We start from the raw sequence: 14,254 nt of genomic DNA on the forward strand, positions 1-14,254 counted from the left end.
CCATAAATAGTTGCATTCGCCACAGGGGTGAGAGTCAGAGTTGTTCAGAGTATTGTTCTGTAGCTGGGAGAGGAGAGAAAGGGTTGGGAGTTCGTTAAACTAATTTTAAGGCTGGAAAAAAATATGTTCTTATCGATTCTTATATATTGACATTTGGACTGTATTATCTTTTGGTCAGTTTGTAGAGTTGAATATTATCTTCTCTTGCTGTCATGAAAGTCAGTTATGCACAGGATAATGTCACAGTTTGATCTCTACAGATAAATAAGAAAGGAATTATTTTTTTCTTTCACTGCAGTCTGAAATGTCTAAAGCAGTGACATATAAAAGGTTTTCATCTAGAAAGTTCAGGGTCTGGAGAAGACCCCAGGTAACTCTCTCAAGTAGAATCTTTGGTATCCCTTCTGTTGCGGTGTCAGAACTAAGTGGAGCAGCGCTGTGCTCTAGGAGAAGACTGAGTTTGTAAAATTAAAAGGGTGTTCTGATACCTGGGATTCCTTGAATCTGTTTGTGACTAGTGCGGAGTTATTTTTCGGCTAACTGATCCTCAAGTCTCTTTTTGCAGGTTTCTGTTTGCTGTTGCCTTCAAATAGCCCCATTACAGGAAACTGTGCATAGTACTTGATCTCCTATTTCAACAATGCAAGGGGGGGTGAATGTTTTCATTTGCAGTAGAGTATGTGTTGATACATGTAGTGTGTACATGGAGGCAAATGGTCATGTCACTTTGTATTTAATGCATTTACCCTGAAATAGACTGATCTCTTCAAAGTACCTTTTTTCGTTGTTCCTTTACAGGTGTTACCAGTAGCACTGAATGCTCCTGCGGACGTAATCATTTTACATGTGCTGTCAGTGCTTTTGGGGAATGCACGTGCATCCCTGCTCAGTGGCAATGTGATGGAGACAACGATTGTGGGGACCACAGCGATGAAGATGGCTGCAGTAAGAATACCATTCTTCACTTGTGTTTGTGAAAACTGAATGTCTTAACTTTTTCTCTTCAGGTGTTTCTCTGTTTTACCGGCACATCCTAGTTTTTGTATGATAAATTTTTAAGACCGTAGATTACGGACATTCGACTGACGTCAGTACTTGGAGTCTAACAGAGCTCGTCTCCACTGACATAAAGCACACTAAAAACCCAACTCTGCCTTTTGCAGCTGGCTTTAGGTGGCTGTTGGACATGAATGTTTTAGAGGAGGGACAGAGAGAAATACCTCTTTTTTTGCCACCCTTGCAAAAGTGCTATCTGTGAACTAAATTACATGGGTTTGCAATAAATATTAATGGAAAATAAATAAGCAGTGTGAAGAAGTCTATTGAGGGGCTCTGCCCTCTTCAGTAACATTCTAGTTTCTGTCCTGGCTGCCCTATGAAGGGAGGGAAAGGTAAGCACTGTAATCAACATTCATTGGTCTTGGGATCTGCTGAGATAAGTTACCTTGCAACTACCGTATATCTGCATGGTGACAGCATCTGTGTAGCTGAGCCCAGCTAGGTGAGAACTGATAAGAAGTGACACTTCTTAGTTTAGCACAATATAGATGACTGGAGAAAACCTCTTTCCCTGGAGCCACAAGTTGCTTTCTTACCTCATCTCTTTGGATTCCAATGCGGTAGAATGGAAGGATGGAAAAAAAGGCCTCATTTTGTGGAACTCCTTTCCTGAAAGTTTCCCTAGAGCTGAAGATTTAAGGCCTCCTGTCAACAAACGTGATTGAGGAATTTATCTTCCTCTGTTGGATATTTCCCTAGCCTTCCCTGGTTTCCACTGTTGACTGCTGTAAGGAGAGGAGCTTTCCTCATCTTTGAAATATTGGTTTGGAGAATCTCTTAATCCTTATGTGTGGGAGATCTCAACCCAGCTTTGTGAAAATTTGTCTCCTTCTCACTTCTTGTTTCTTATAATTTTGCAAATAGTGAGCAACATGGAAGACCTTTGGTGAAAAATGGGGTTTTGAAAAATAGGTTACCTGCAAACTGAGGTGATCAGTGTTTGGTTTAAAGATGGTCGGTGAAAGGGTTATTGGGCAAGGAAATGACCTTAACTGTAGAAATCAAAAAAAGTGGAAGGAAAACCTGCATGTTTATATCCAGTGAAGAAAAGTGCGAATTTGAGAACATGCCATGCTCAAGAAAGAAGAGATGAGAATCTGGGAACTGAAGAAATAGTATTAAAATCTCAAAAAAGCAGGAGAGAGGAGGCTGTACACAACTGCACAGGCTGAAAAAGGAGAAGTTGAGCAGAAATAAGGGGTTTGGGGTGGTAAGGCATATCCAATAACTAAACTTGTTTTACTGGCTTCTTATTGAGCACAGAGGAAGTTTGTTGCGGGTTTTTTTGTGGTTTTTTTTTTTTCGGGTTGTGGGGGAGTTGGTGGGGTTGGTGTTTTTTTGTCTTTTACAGGGGGGGCTGGTGTATTGCTTTGGTTTTTGGGGGCAGGGTGTACTTGTAAGGGGTAGTCGTGCTTCACAAATCTAGTGAAAGATTAGACAAGAGGTACTTGTTGATAAGGTCTACTTTGTACTTCAACAGAATCCACCACCGAAGGTTTTTAAACTAAGCAGGCATGGTAGGACTGGGGGGCAGAGGGGTAAGACCTTCCATAGGAACTATCAGGACATGGTTCAAAGCTAACAAGTTGCTTATTAATACAACATGTACTTAAGATGTGGATCTCCTTGCTACAGAACGTTGATTCTCTGAAATTTCAAACATTATCAGAAAGCAATCTGACAAGTTTATGGATGTAAAATCCACCAGGGACTGTTAAAGATGAATATGCCACCTCTTGTTTGGGAATTCTTTGTATCACAAATAGAGGTAGATTTTTGTCTTCTGAGGAATGACGTTTACTTGCTTGCTATGTTCTTACACTCTTACCTTGGCATCTGTTGTTGCATCGTGTCTCCCTCCGTGGCCTGGGTGAGAGGAACCTTTTGGTATTGCACAGTAAAGCTATGGTTATGGTGTATCCCTAATAAATTAAGGAAATCTGGCCCATGTGGTTTTGAATGGAAGCTGTGCAAACTAGGGAGTAGTAGTGCACCGTGATCAATCTGCTGATACTTTCAGGCACTGGAGGCTGGGAAGTACACAAAGCAGAGGCAGTTAACTAAGTGTGGCAGAGCATGTAGGAACTGGGTTTAACTTCTGCCTTCTTTAATTTACAGTTTCTAACAAGGCAAAGGGAGGAATAAGACTGAAGCAAAGGGAACTGTCTAGAAAACAGCGTGTGTAAGATGGGAATGTTTAAACATCTCATTCAGAATACGACTTGTGCTGTAGGTCTCTGCAATTTAGTGAGAGAAATAAGCTAGCATGTACAGAGAAGGACAGTAGATTCGACAAGATGGGAGGGCAGATAAAGAGCTGCATTTATACAGAGTAGAAAAGTGACTCAAGGGGAAGGACTAGAGCTGCCTTTTTTAAGTATTGCATCGTAGTAGAATAAATACAAGGAGGAGAACTTTTTCAGCTGACAGCCAGAAGTATTGTGCAATTCAGTGGAAAGAAGAAAGCAAAAATAAAAGTTAAGCAATGAGTCTAAGGACTCTATAGAAATGCTAAATGCATGGCTTCAGCACACAAATGCGAGGTTGCAGTGGAGGGGCCCTAGGAACACTTATTCCATTAAGCCTGCTGAATCTTGTTCTGAGTGGCTGCTCATTAGGAGTCCAGGTATGTGATATTATTGGTAGCTTCTAAGAACTAGATCAGCTCCACAGTGTAGATTCGTGGTAGTTGTCTGTGCCATTTCCTATCTTGCGTAGTCATTACAGCACTGAAACGTTTTGCTAGAGCAGATCGCTTGCTGAATCCCTCTCTCTTGCTTGGCATACAGGAGCCTTGTGAAGGTGGGGTTAACTTTCCATTTGATCTGTTTATTGACTGTGCCAAGCATAAAGAAGGCAGCAGGGAATGCAAGAGCAGGGGTGGTGTGTGAGCCCCTTGGAATAGCAACTCGAACTTTAAATCAATTCAAGCTTCTCATAAATCAGCACTGAGGCTCGCACATAGTACATGAGAATGGTCAGTTCACAGATTTCTTTCCTTCCCTGGACACGTATCTGTGATGTGCATGCAGTATTCTGGTTGGAGTGAAATTTTGGACAACTTCTGTGTTTTGAACTTGATTTTTTTTTTTTTTTTTTTATTTATTGACTTTTACCAAGTCTGAAATTGGTGATTTCTTTTTAATACAAATATTGAGCTGTAGGTTGGGGTTGTCCTGATGAAGTCATCCTACAAGGCCTGGATATATTAAAGGCCCGGTTAAAAAATTAGTGAGATTCCTCAAAAGCCATGTGACTAGTCTTCATTTTTGGGTTAGCACAGTGGTTTGTTCTGACTCATAAATCTAAATCTGTGCAACCACTTATATGGACTCTTCCGTGATGCTAAAGCTGTCATGATTCTCTTTCGGCAATGTATGGAACTACAGTTATGAGTTTTAAAGAAAGTAATTATAACATCATCAAGTAGATGTCTCTGATCTGAAGAGTGAACATAAGTGATTGCAAGGAATCACACATTTCCACTGGTCTGCTGCAAGCTAGTTTTACAGAGTTACAGAATTTTCTTTTTTCTCCTGTGAGTGTCCTAACTTTCCAGAGAAATAAAGCTGCAACCATGCTTGTTTTAAGGTCTACTTTTCCTTCAGTGTATCAGCTCATATGTATGCTGTAAGCCAATACAATGACAAGAATGAGTTCTTGAGAGTTGTGTCTGCTTCCTTGGGATGGGAAGGGGAGAGGAGAATGGGAAGACATTGGACTGCTGGACTCCTAATAAAGAAAGAGTGAAACCTGGGGTGGGGGGAAAGGTGAAAATTACTTTAGCAAGAAAAGATTCAATCTTGCATCTATGTGTCTATATAGCACTGTATATGCTTGAGTTTATATGTATGTACTTGATTGGAGTTTACTAAATAAATAAAAAAGGCAAGATACTTGGTGGAAGAAAAGAGTTGTAGCTATGAAAACCAAGAGCAGACACAGGGAACACTTCTTCCTTTTGGGAGAGATTTTAAGTATTGAGATAAATTCTTAAAGTGTGGTGTGTGTTGGTGTTTTGTTCTTGTTTTTTTTTTAAAGGTTCTGTTACAAACTATAAAACACATTCCCACTTTTTGAGTCAGTTGCACTAAGTTTTTCCTCAACTGTTACCCTTTCTGCACACCTCATCCATTTTCTACTTGTATTGCTGTCCTCAGAATGTCTGCCTCTCATAGGTATTTTCACACCATTTTAGGGAAGGCCCTGCCTATGCTTACCTGGCTCTGACAGGAACTGTTTTTCTTGCAAATCTGAAGCCCTGCTGTGATGGGAGCCAATTATTCCGTGACATGTTTGCTTCCTGCTCTGGATCATGTTTACAAGCCAGAGTGCTGTAGTAATAATAGTAATAAGCAACCTCCCAGCTGTCATGCCAGCTTCATAGACTTTCTCTGGTGTCAGCTCTCTGGCTTGCTGACAGGGTCTGGCTTGGAAGCCCTTGCTACATATGCACAGAGTAGCTCAGCTGCCTTCCTGCCTTGTGCCAACAGAGACTGCTTTGGACTGTCCCTAACGAAAGCTGCATGCAAGTGGAGGAATGGTTTTCATTCTGCCCTCCTGCATGCGCTTTGAAGTCCAGCATGGTGTGAATGAGCCTTGCTTCCTGTGGCAAGGGTGAAAGGACAACTGAGTAAACTTGGCCCGAGGATTGATAAATAGTTCTGTTTCTCATAAGATATGCCAAATCTCCTCGTAACCATCCCCCAATAGAGCCGCCTTACTCTGAATTTTGGATCTCTATCATACCTAATCAGCTTGTAAATATGTAGCTCCTTGGGATACAGACTTGCTTGCTTTGTTCTGTGCACTGTTCTACAATACTTTTTCATTTAAAGGGACTGAAGAAGAGTTTAATCCTTTTACCTTAGAGCTTACTGAAAGCGGTCTGTTGTTCCCCTTTCATTGAGAAATTTAGGCAGTTCCTGTTGAGCTACAACTCATTCAAGCTCAGGAGAGGGTCTCTTCCTTGCCAGGAACAGGGCTATCAGTATGGCCTGCTTATCAGGCTTACAGCATTTTTTTGAGGTGATGTGAGGATAGAAATCTCACAGGTCTTTTACTAAAATTAATGGAAACTTTAAAATAATCATCTTCCCTCTGCCCTTCACTTAATCACCAGTCTTGAGCTCAGATGCAAGAGGACAGGTGAAGCTTCACTTCTGAACTTAAAATTTTAGTAATTAGGAACTCTTTGACAAGAGTTCATGTTTCTCTTGAAAATACGCCAGTTCTGTATCTGGAACCATATTTTGTCACTTTATTGGGCTTGGAGTATGTGTGTTTCCTTTAAAAGGCATCAGAATTAATACAGTGCCCCCTCGGGCAGAGCGCTTGTGATCAAAGGCCTGTGAAAGATTGGGTGCCGATACTCTTTTTACAGGTTTTTTTTTCCTTTTTTTTTTAGTTTTGACCAGCAACAACCTTAAATACAGTTCAGCAGTGCCATTGGAAACATTTTATGTTATTCTGGAACTAGATTTTCCAAAATGTAGCTAGTAAAATGTAGTGTCTCCTATTTCTTCCCAAGAGTGGACTAACATCCCTTATTCTTGTTTCTGGACTATTTGCCCACTGTGCTACAGATCTCAGCAAAAAGATCTGTGTTTGTGTGTGTGTATGTATGCGCTCATACACATGCATTAGTGTGGACATACCTGGCAGTCAGGCTGCAGTTGTATTCAATGTAGATAGCATGATTTTATTTTTTTTTTAGCTTGTATTTATTTTTTAAATTAACTTCACATTCTTCACATGATCAAGAGTTTGTCTAATTAAACAAGCAGTATTGTTCAAACTGCTGCGCTCCGGAGCTCTGAACACCAGTTACTTGCTGTCCTTGGGTGCAAAGCAACCTGCTCACTGCAAGCAACAGGGATAAAGTGCTCAAAGGACAGTAGGTCGTGATTCAGTTTGCGTTTCACCTTATAAACTTCCCTTTTCCCCCACCCTCCCCCTTCCCCTCCTGCTCGGCCATAAAAGAGCGCCCTGTGTAATAGGAGTTGGGAGAGGGGGAGGAATAGCAGGCTTACGATAGACCTAGCTTTGCTGAAACCTTGGATGATGTCCAGGGTGACCATACAGAGGGATGAGCTCAGGGAAATTGTTAGAAGTTCAAAGGCCTTTTTGTGTTGCTCGCTGTCAGTTGACAGATGTGCTCTCTTGGGCTGTCGCTGCTCAGCCTAGCTCTTTCCCCAGCTCCCCTTCATCGGCCTTGTTCCCCATCCTGCATCTCTGCTCTGCCTGTGGAGGCGGGTTAGTCCCTGTCTGTCTGGGCATTTGTTTTCAACTCGATCCAAAGACTTGCCTTTGCTCCTCTCTTCTAGGAAAACACTTTCTTTGCACAGATATGGAGAGATCAAGCTGGAATTGCGCAGGGGAGGGGGGATGAGGTTTAGCTGTGTTTACTGTTGCATTACCTAATCCTGCTATAGTAGTGGTGAAAGCATGTTAGTGCAATCTATGATTACTTTGTCATCAGTGGAAACAGTGCCTATGAAGGACTTGCAGCTTTCTTAAGAAGTAATAAATATCCCTCATTTTACAGGTTGGGGAAATGGGGCTAAAAAGACAGAACTGTTCCATGGTCATGGAAGCATCAGTATCAAGCTGGGAAGAGAATAAAGGGTTTTTGTTTCTAGTCTTCTAGATGCTAATCCCGTTTGTCTAGAGAGGTTTTACTCCATCTCTATCAGCAAAAGAAGTTCTTACTGCTTCATTTGTATTGCTATGTACTCTTCTTCAGACCATTGTCAGAAGAACATGGAAGTGTGGCTTTTAAAATGAATTAAGGCAATAAAATATGCTTACCAAATTGTATAGCTGTTCCATGATGTCAGGACAAAATATAGGGGAGGTTGTTTGAATGTCCTAAGTTTGACCTCTTAACTTTTGAATTTCCTCTTAACTTTGAATTTCCAAACACTTGGGATATATTTACAACAGTACTAAACATTAACTCTGGGCTAGTGGTATGCCCTCAGCTTTAACTGCATAGGAATAAAACTCATCAAAATATGAAGTAATAAATGACTAACAGAAGGGCTGAATAATAACAACCCTAGAGCAAAGGACTATAGGGTGGAACTGAAGCCTGGTGTGTTTAGAATGAATAGAAGGAAACGAAGGAATGTTTCTGTGTAGGCAGTTTGCTTTTTAATGGGGAGAAGGGATCATGGATTGGGAAGGCAGAGCTGGGAAGAGGGGGTTAGGAAGAGACTGCTCCCATGTGAAAGCCGCTGCTGGAATCTCATGCGTTTTCCTTTGAACCATCTGTTTGTGACCATTATTGGATTCAGGTTACGAGTTTATGTGGGTCTCTGCCCTGATCCCATTGGCAGTTCTTCTGCTCTATGAGACATCGGCCTTCATTCATTAGTGGTGTTTTTTTTGTCTTAAGTGGGTTTGTGTTTTTTCTTCCTCCTGTAAAGGAGAGCTCATGTAGAAGGGGATTTATCTCCCCCCTGGTGTTCTCTGGGCTGGCACACACTTGCGGTCTGCTGGGGTGGGAATTAGGTCTTCCTTTGTATGTGGCAGTTTGTGTTTCGCCCTCTTCCCCCTGCACCCCTTCCCCTGTGCTTGAAGCTCAATTTTTATATTTAGGAGGAGTATGAAATTGGCTGAACTGCTCCCTGTAGGGGTGGAATTTCATTTTGTTTTGTTACCTTATGAAGGGATGCAGCAGTTCAGTGGGATAATGGTATCAGCTCTGAACCAGCGCTAATGGCCTAACCCTCTGGGAGCCTGAAGAATTCTCCCCTGGAGAGTCAGCATGCAAATTCCCTTCCAGGCGGCTCCTGTGCAGTCCTTTGGTGATTAGTCACGCTGGGATCGGGGGAGAGCAGACAGAAAAGCATATGTTGGGGGGATGGTCTCAGTCTTGAAACTGCAGCTGAGGCCAGGGAAGGTTTGCTCAGCGTGCAACGTATGGAGGTTGTGCTTGGGGGAGAGAGGGTTGATCTATGGAACTGGCCCTTCGAATCCAAAAATCTGTCTTGGTTTTGTTTGGAAGCAGAGTTTGGGGATGAGAGTGTTTTCCCCTTCTGACTGCGCTGGGGAAGAAGGGGAAGCTCCCTTTCCATTTTGATGCAGCAGCACAGGGGTGCTCAGAGAAATTGCAACGTAAGGGTCAGCCATTGGAAGACCAGGGTGCTGCCAAATCCGAAAATACAGATTTGTATGCTTCCCTCTTCTTCATACCTCTCTGGGGCCTAGAAGTGGCTGGATCTGACCTGGACATATATCTGTATGGGGTATCGTGGACATGATAGGAAAAACCTTTTCTCAAGGGACAGTACCAGATTCTGTATTTTATCACCTAGTGCAGGGTTCAGCATTGAAAGCAGTGACATCTGCAGTGATGTCCTCTCAGATACAGAGATGCCCACGCCTGCCATAGTGCAGGAATGGCTGAGAAGATGGTCTGAATTTGTGGTTAGGAAAAGAGATGCTAGAGCAAATCTGAATTTAACTGTACTAGTGTATTCTTAGGGTGAGAGGCTTTTAGGACAGGCCCTTGGTAAGAAATGTTGGAGGACTTGGTATAGAGAGCTGTGAATGATTCTGTATAGTATAAATCCGTGCTGCTTTCACAGGACATTGGCAGCAGTCCTGGGCCAAGGGGAAGTGGAGGGTTGAGGAAGCCGGAAAAGCTGAAAATGTGACTATTTGTTCTCCTTGTTAAATCTTCCTCTGTGTGTGTGGCTGCTGTCTTCACCTTCTTCTTTTACTCACCCCCTTCCCCCTTGTGCTCCCACCTCCAGGATAGGGTTGGCAGGGGAAGAAGTATCAGTATAGCAGAAGAGGGCTGGCCTGCCTGGTGACAGATGGGAGATGCTGTCTGCAAGCTGGGCTGGGATGAAAGGGTTTCAGGCGCTAGCCTCTCCAGCTCTCGCCCATTTGCATCGCTGAGCTAACCTTGTTCTTTGGAGAACACACCTGTCAGGAACAGTCTCGTGCAGCTTTGTGCAGCCCCTTCCCTACCACAGCTGGCAGCACTTAAAAGCATGAACCTCCTGGGGTTGAGTGTTCCTCTCATCTGTGGGTGGAAGGACAGGGCTGATGCTCCCCCTTGAATTCCAGCTTTGTGGCTCTAGGCCTCTTTGAACATTGTGGATTTGTGGTTCCGCTCCATTGCCAGCAGACTCCTGTGTAGGCAAGTGTCATCCCATGTCTGCCCCCTTCCTCCATCCCTTCTGGAGAGCTCTAGCAGGGTTTGGACTCTGTTGCCCATACCAGAGGCACAGTGGATTATCCCCAGCAGTGGATTTCTGCCTCTAAGCTTCTCCCTGCAGGTTTGTTAAACAAAAATGCTGGCACAAGTCCCTGTGCTGGAACACACACTGTAGCGTGTACCTTGCGAAGTCTTGTTCCCAAAAACATTGCTTCTGACAGCATTCACTCTAAAGAACTTGCTGTGTAATAGAAACAGGATGGACTGCACTGGGAAGCATGCAGGAACAACGCTGATAATATAATTTTGCTTCTTATAAAACAAGCGCAGTTATGGGAGGACAGCAGGCTCAGGGATGAAAGAGAAAAAAGGAACTCAGTGGGGGAATTGTGGCAGCTACTTTATTGTGGAAAGGTCAGTGCTTCTCTGGGGAGGAGAGACTGCCAAGCTACAGACCTACCCTGGCCCCCTATCTGAGCGACAGCTCTTCCTCATGACTTTAAAATTTATGTCTTTAGCTTCGAAGAGGTGTAGCCCTCCTCCCTCGGGAGGGAAGGAACTCTGCTTTCAGGAAGGAAGCTGGCTGCAGCTCCATGATGTGTTTCTTTGCTGTTGCAGTGCTGCCCACTTGCTCCCCCTTGGACTTCCACTGCGACAACGGCAAGTGTATCCGCCGGTCCTGGGTCTGCGATGGAGACAATGACTGTGAGGATGACTCTGATGAACAGGACTGCCGTAAGTTGCCTCTCTGAGGGGAGAGGGTGGGTGCAGTGCCTGCCTGCCATGGCTGGGGAAAGTTGACTCTTTTTATTACAGGAATGTAAGAGTTTATCCACTGAATCAGACCTTTAGCTTGTAATAAGATATATCCTGCCTCTGACAGAGGTGTGTACCTGATGTCCATAAGCCGTGCTGCCTTGGCACCTGGCTTGCTGTTCAGCTGTGTGTCCTGGGGGAGGGGATGCTTCCCCATCCAGCTGGAGAACCGTTTATGCCCTGCAGCCTTGCTAGTTAATGTCCCATGAAGCACTTCCCTGAGCTGAGCTCTTCATGTCCTCCCCTGTTTGTGGAAACACCTAACCCCTGCCAAATCCTACTGAACTGCCTGTCTGGCTGACTTCCTGTGGCCTCAGGTTCCACTGTCTGACTTTTCTGCTGTGCCGGGCTGTCCCCAGCATCCTCTCCCTTCAAACAGAGCTCCCTGAGGAGAGGGAGGTGCTGTTAGGGATGCTGCCCACACAGAAACCGATTACTCTGAAAGCTGACTGTCTGCTGCCATGTGAGGTGGCATCTTCAAAAGGGCTGCCATGGCAGGCTGCTGGCTGTGGGCGCTGCCGTTATGCTTCTAAAGATTATTAGAATGAGGGAATTTTGTTTGAGTCTGAGTTCAGCCCCCACCTTTCCCCTTTGTGTTGAGGACAAGGGCTACTTGTGGTTGCCTTCCATTAGCAAAAGGTGTTTAGGGATACAGCTCTCCTTTTCTGTAAAAATCAGTAGGGTCCCTACTTGGTAGTATGTGCCAGAGAACCAGTTTGTTACGTAGCACTGGACCTTCAGCTTCTCTGAAACTGCGCTGGTTGCTAGGGCTGGCGTTGGGCTGCAGTTAGGAGCAGAGCTATTTTGCTGTCTGAGATAGTTGCAGCTGCTTGATAAACAGCCCTTGAATTCTACAAAAGTTGTATGCATGGTGCTCCAGGGTGGCTTGCTGAAGGAACCACGTCTCAAGAAATGCAAAAATAAAGCTCTTGGCTGTAAAGTATTCTGTGTCCAATATTTGCATGGAAACGAATTCACTTTTTGATCAGTATGTCCCTGATCTTTGCCTGCCCTTTTGGGCAAAGGGCTGGGAAGTTCAGAGGTTTGACATGTGTGATGCTCTGGATCGCAGAACAAAGCTCAGTCTTCCAGTCTCTATTCAAAACTTTTCATGAAAGAAAAGGTATATATAGGTCTGGGTCTGTTTGGTCTTCTGTTTGTCGGAAAAAGTTGGAATGCCCTCATATCTAAGACAACAATGGAGAAGGGCGTGATCAAAAGATTTGGAAACTAATGAAAGGAGGAAGGCAAGGTTCTGTGAGCAAGAGACTCCTAGGGGGTTGTTCAGACTAGCACACAATCATAGGAGAGTTTCTGTTGGATTGAGGTCCTCGGGTGTTAATTTTGCAGTCCCTTTCCTTTCCTCACTGGTCTGCAGACAAGCTTCCGTAGAAGGACTGGCAGAGAGGGTGGAATGGGGCTGCAAATACTGAGGTGTTCGGAAGAGGAAGTTTAGATTTTCTCTCTCCCTTTTCAATGAACATTTCCTTTCCTTTGAAGGTAGCTTTGGCATTGTTGTGAAAAGAAGGTGGAGATACAATTTTACCAGCAATTATTTGTTAGATAATGATAGGACCTTTTAATTCCTTTAAAGAGAGGCCTGGATTGCCTTTTTTCTGTGCTGGCATCTCTTGAGCCTGGCTTGGAGCTGTGGTACAATATCAACATAGGGTGGTTGGCTCCATCTCTCTGTTCCAGAGAGTTCCTCCGACTGCATTTCCTCCAACCAACGTTCTCAAGTTTTAGTCTGCTGTACTATTGACTTGTGGATGGAGTGGAAGAGAGACACCCAAAAAATCTCACAAGGGCCCCTCCTGGTATTATTAGGGGAAGGGAAATCAGCTGTCCCAACATTGTGGTGTCCTTGGAAGACGATGTTGCTCAGTTTGTAACATTTGGTGTTCGCAAGGTAAAACTTCTTGCCTTGCTTTGCCTTCACCTTATCTCTGTTGTGTCCCTGCAGCTCCACGGGAGTGTGAGGAAGATGAGTTCTCATGTCAGAATGGATACTGCATCCGCAGCCTGTGGCACTGTGATGGCGATAACGACTGTGGCGACAATAGCGATGAGCAGTGTGGTGAGTAGGGTGGCCCTACAAATACCACCTTGCTAGTGCTTTAAAAGGAATTGCACAGACTCCCACCTGTGCAGTTCTAGGATCCCCTGAGCATGGTGAGGGCTTGCAGCTTGCTTGTCTGGGCTGGGCTTGTGGGATATTCCATTCCTAGGGCTGGCTGCTTGGGATCTCAGGCTGAGTGGCTTACCTGCCAGGCAAAAGTCACTTGAGACCTGTTATTCCTTGACATGAAGTCCTGTGGATTCCTACTGGATCTAGCAATTCTGTGTCAGTTAAACGAACAATGATGGCTTTGCTCAGGCGCTGCATGACATGCGCACATACAGTGTAATGAGAAATCTTGTTTGTGGGTGCCCTAGGAGCTTCAGGAGCATGATGCGGTTTTTTCCTGGGTACTCTGAGAAAAGCCAAGGCTTTGTTTGCATTGCTGTCTCTGCAGATATGAGAAAATGCTCAGAGAAGGAGTTTCGTTGCAGTGACGGTAGCTGCATAGCCGAGCACTGGTTCTGTGATGGTGACACAGACTGTAAGGATGGCTCAGATGAAGAGAATTGCCGTAAGTGCTTTCCTTGCTTTTTAACCACAGGAAATAGTCCTTTGGACCTGCTCCTGTCTTGGGGTTTGGCATGTTTTCTGCAGCAGAGATCAAAAACAAGTTAGTCCTGCCTGTACTGTCAGTTATGCTGCCTTCTGTTGCCTACCCCAGAGGGCACAAGAGGATGCTGTATCTCTTGCGTTACCTCACAGGCATACTTCATTGGTGCCTGGCTGCTTCTCTGTTCATTCCTATGGCTGCCTGACCTTGAGTCAGAGCAGGAAGCTTATGCTTCACTGAATATAGCTCCATATAAGCTTGTAGGAGTTGGAGGGCAGGGGGAAGGGGAGAAAACTATTCCCTTCTTTTTCCTCTTGTCTGATTTCTGCATGAAATTTCTGAGGGGTCTGCCCACTGACAGCATCCTCAGAGGCTCCGTGTCCCCAGCTGGCACACTGCAGGGGCTGCCTGCCTGACCAACCACTCGGATGCTTTATGCAGGACATCATCTGAAAAGGGCCGGTAGGACAAGTTAGCTGGAAGCTGATTTGAATGATGGGGAACAGGGGCCGTGAGAGCCCACAACAGTTGTTTT

The 14,254-nt window shown here is 44.5% G+C and overlaps 1 protein-coding gene across 3 annotated transcripts in view; it reads left to right on the forward strand.

Annotated features, from left to right (window-relative positions):
- LRP4 (LDL receptor related protein 4) overlaps window positions 1–14,254 on the forward strand; it is an 83,444-nt gene that overhangs the window by 39,706 nt on the left and 29,484 nt on the right. For all 3 annotated transcript variants that reach the window (XM_074584455.1, XM_074584453.1, XM_074584454.1), the window contains exons 2-5: window positions 799–945; window positions 10,850–10,966; window positions 13,011–13,124; window positions 13,564–13,680. In XM_074584455.1, the coding sequence (XP_074440556.1) occupies window positions 799–945; window positions 10,850–10,966; window positions 13,011–13,124; window positions 13,564–13,680 (495 nt within the window). The remainder of the gene's footprint in view (window positions 1–798; window positions 946–10,849; window positions 10,967–13,010; window positions 13,125–13,563; window positions 13,681–14,254) is intronic.

The sequence above is a fragment of the Larus michahellis genome, chromosome 4 (genome assembly GCF_964199755.1).
Source record: "Larus michahellis chromosome 4, bLarMic1.1, whole genome shotgun sequence".
Classification (NCBI taxonomy): Eukaryota; Metazoa; Chordata; class Aves; order Charadriiformes; family Laridae; genus Larus; species Larus michahellis.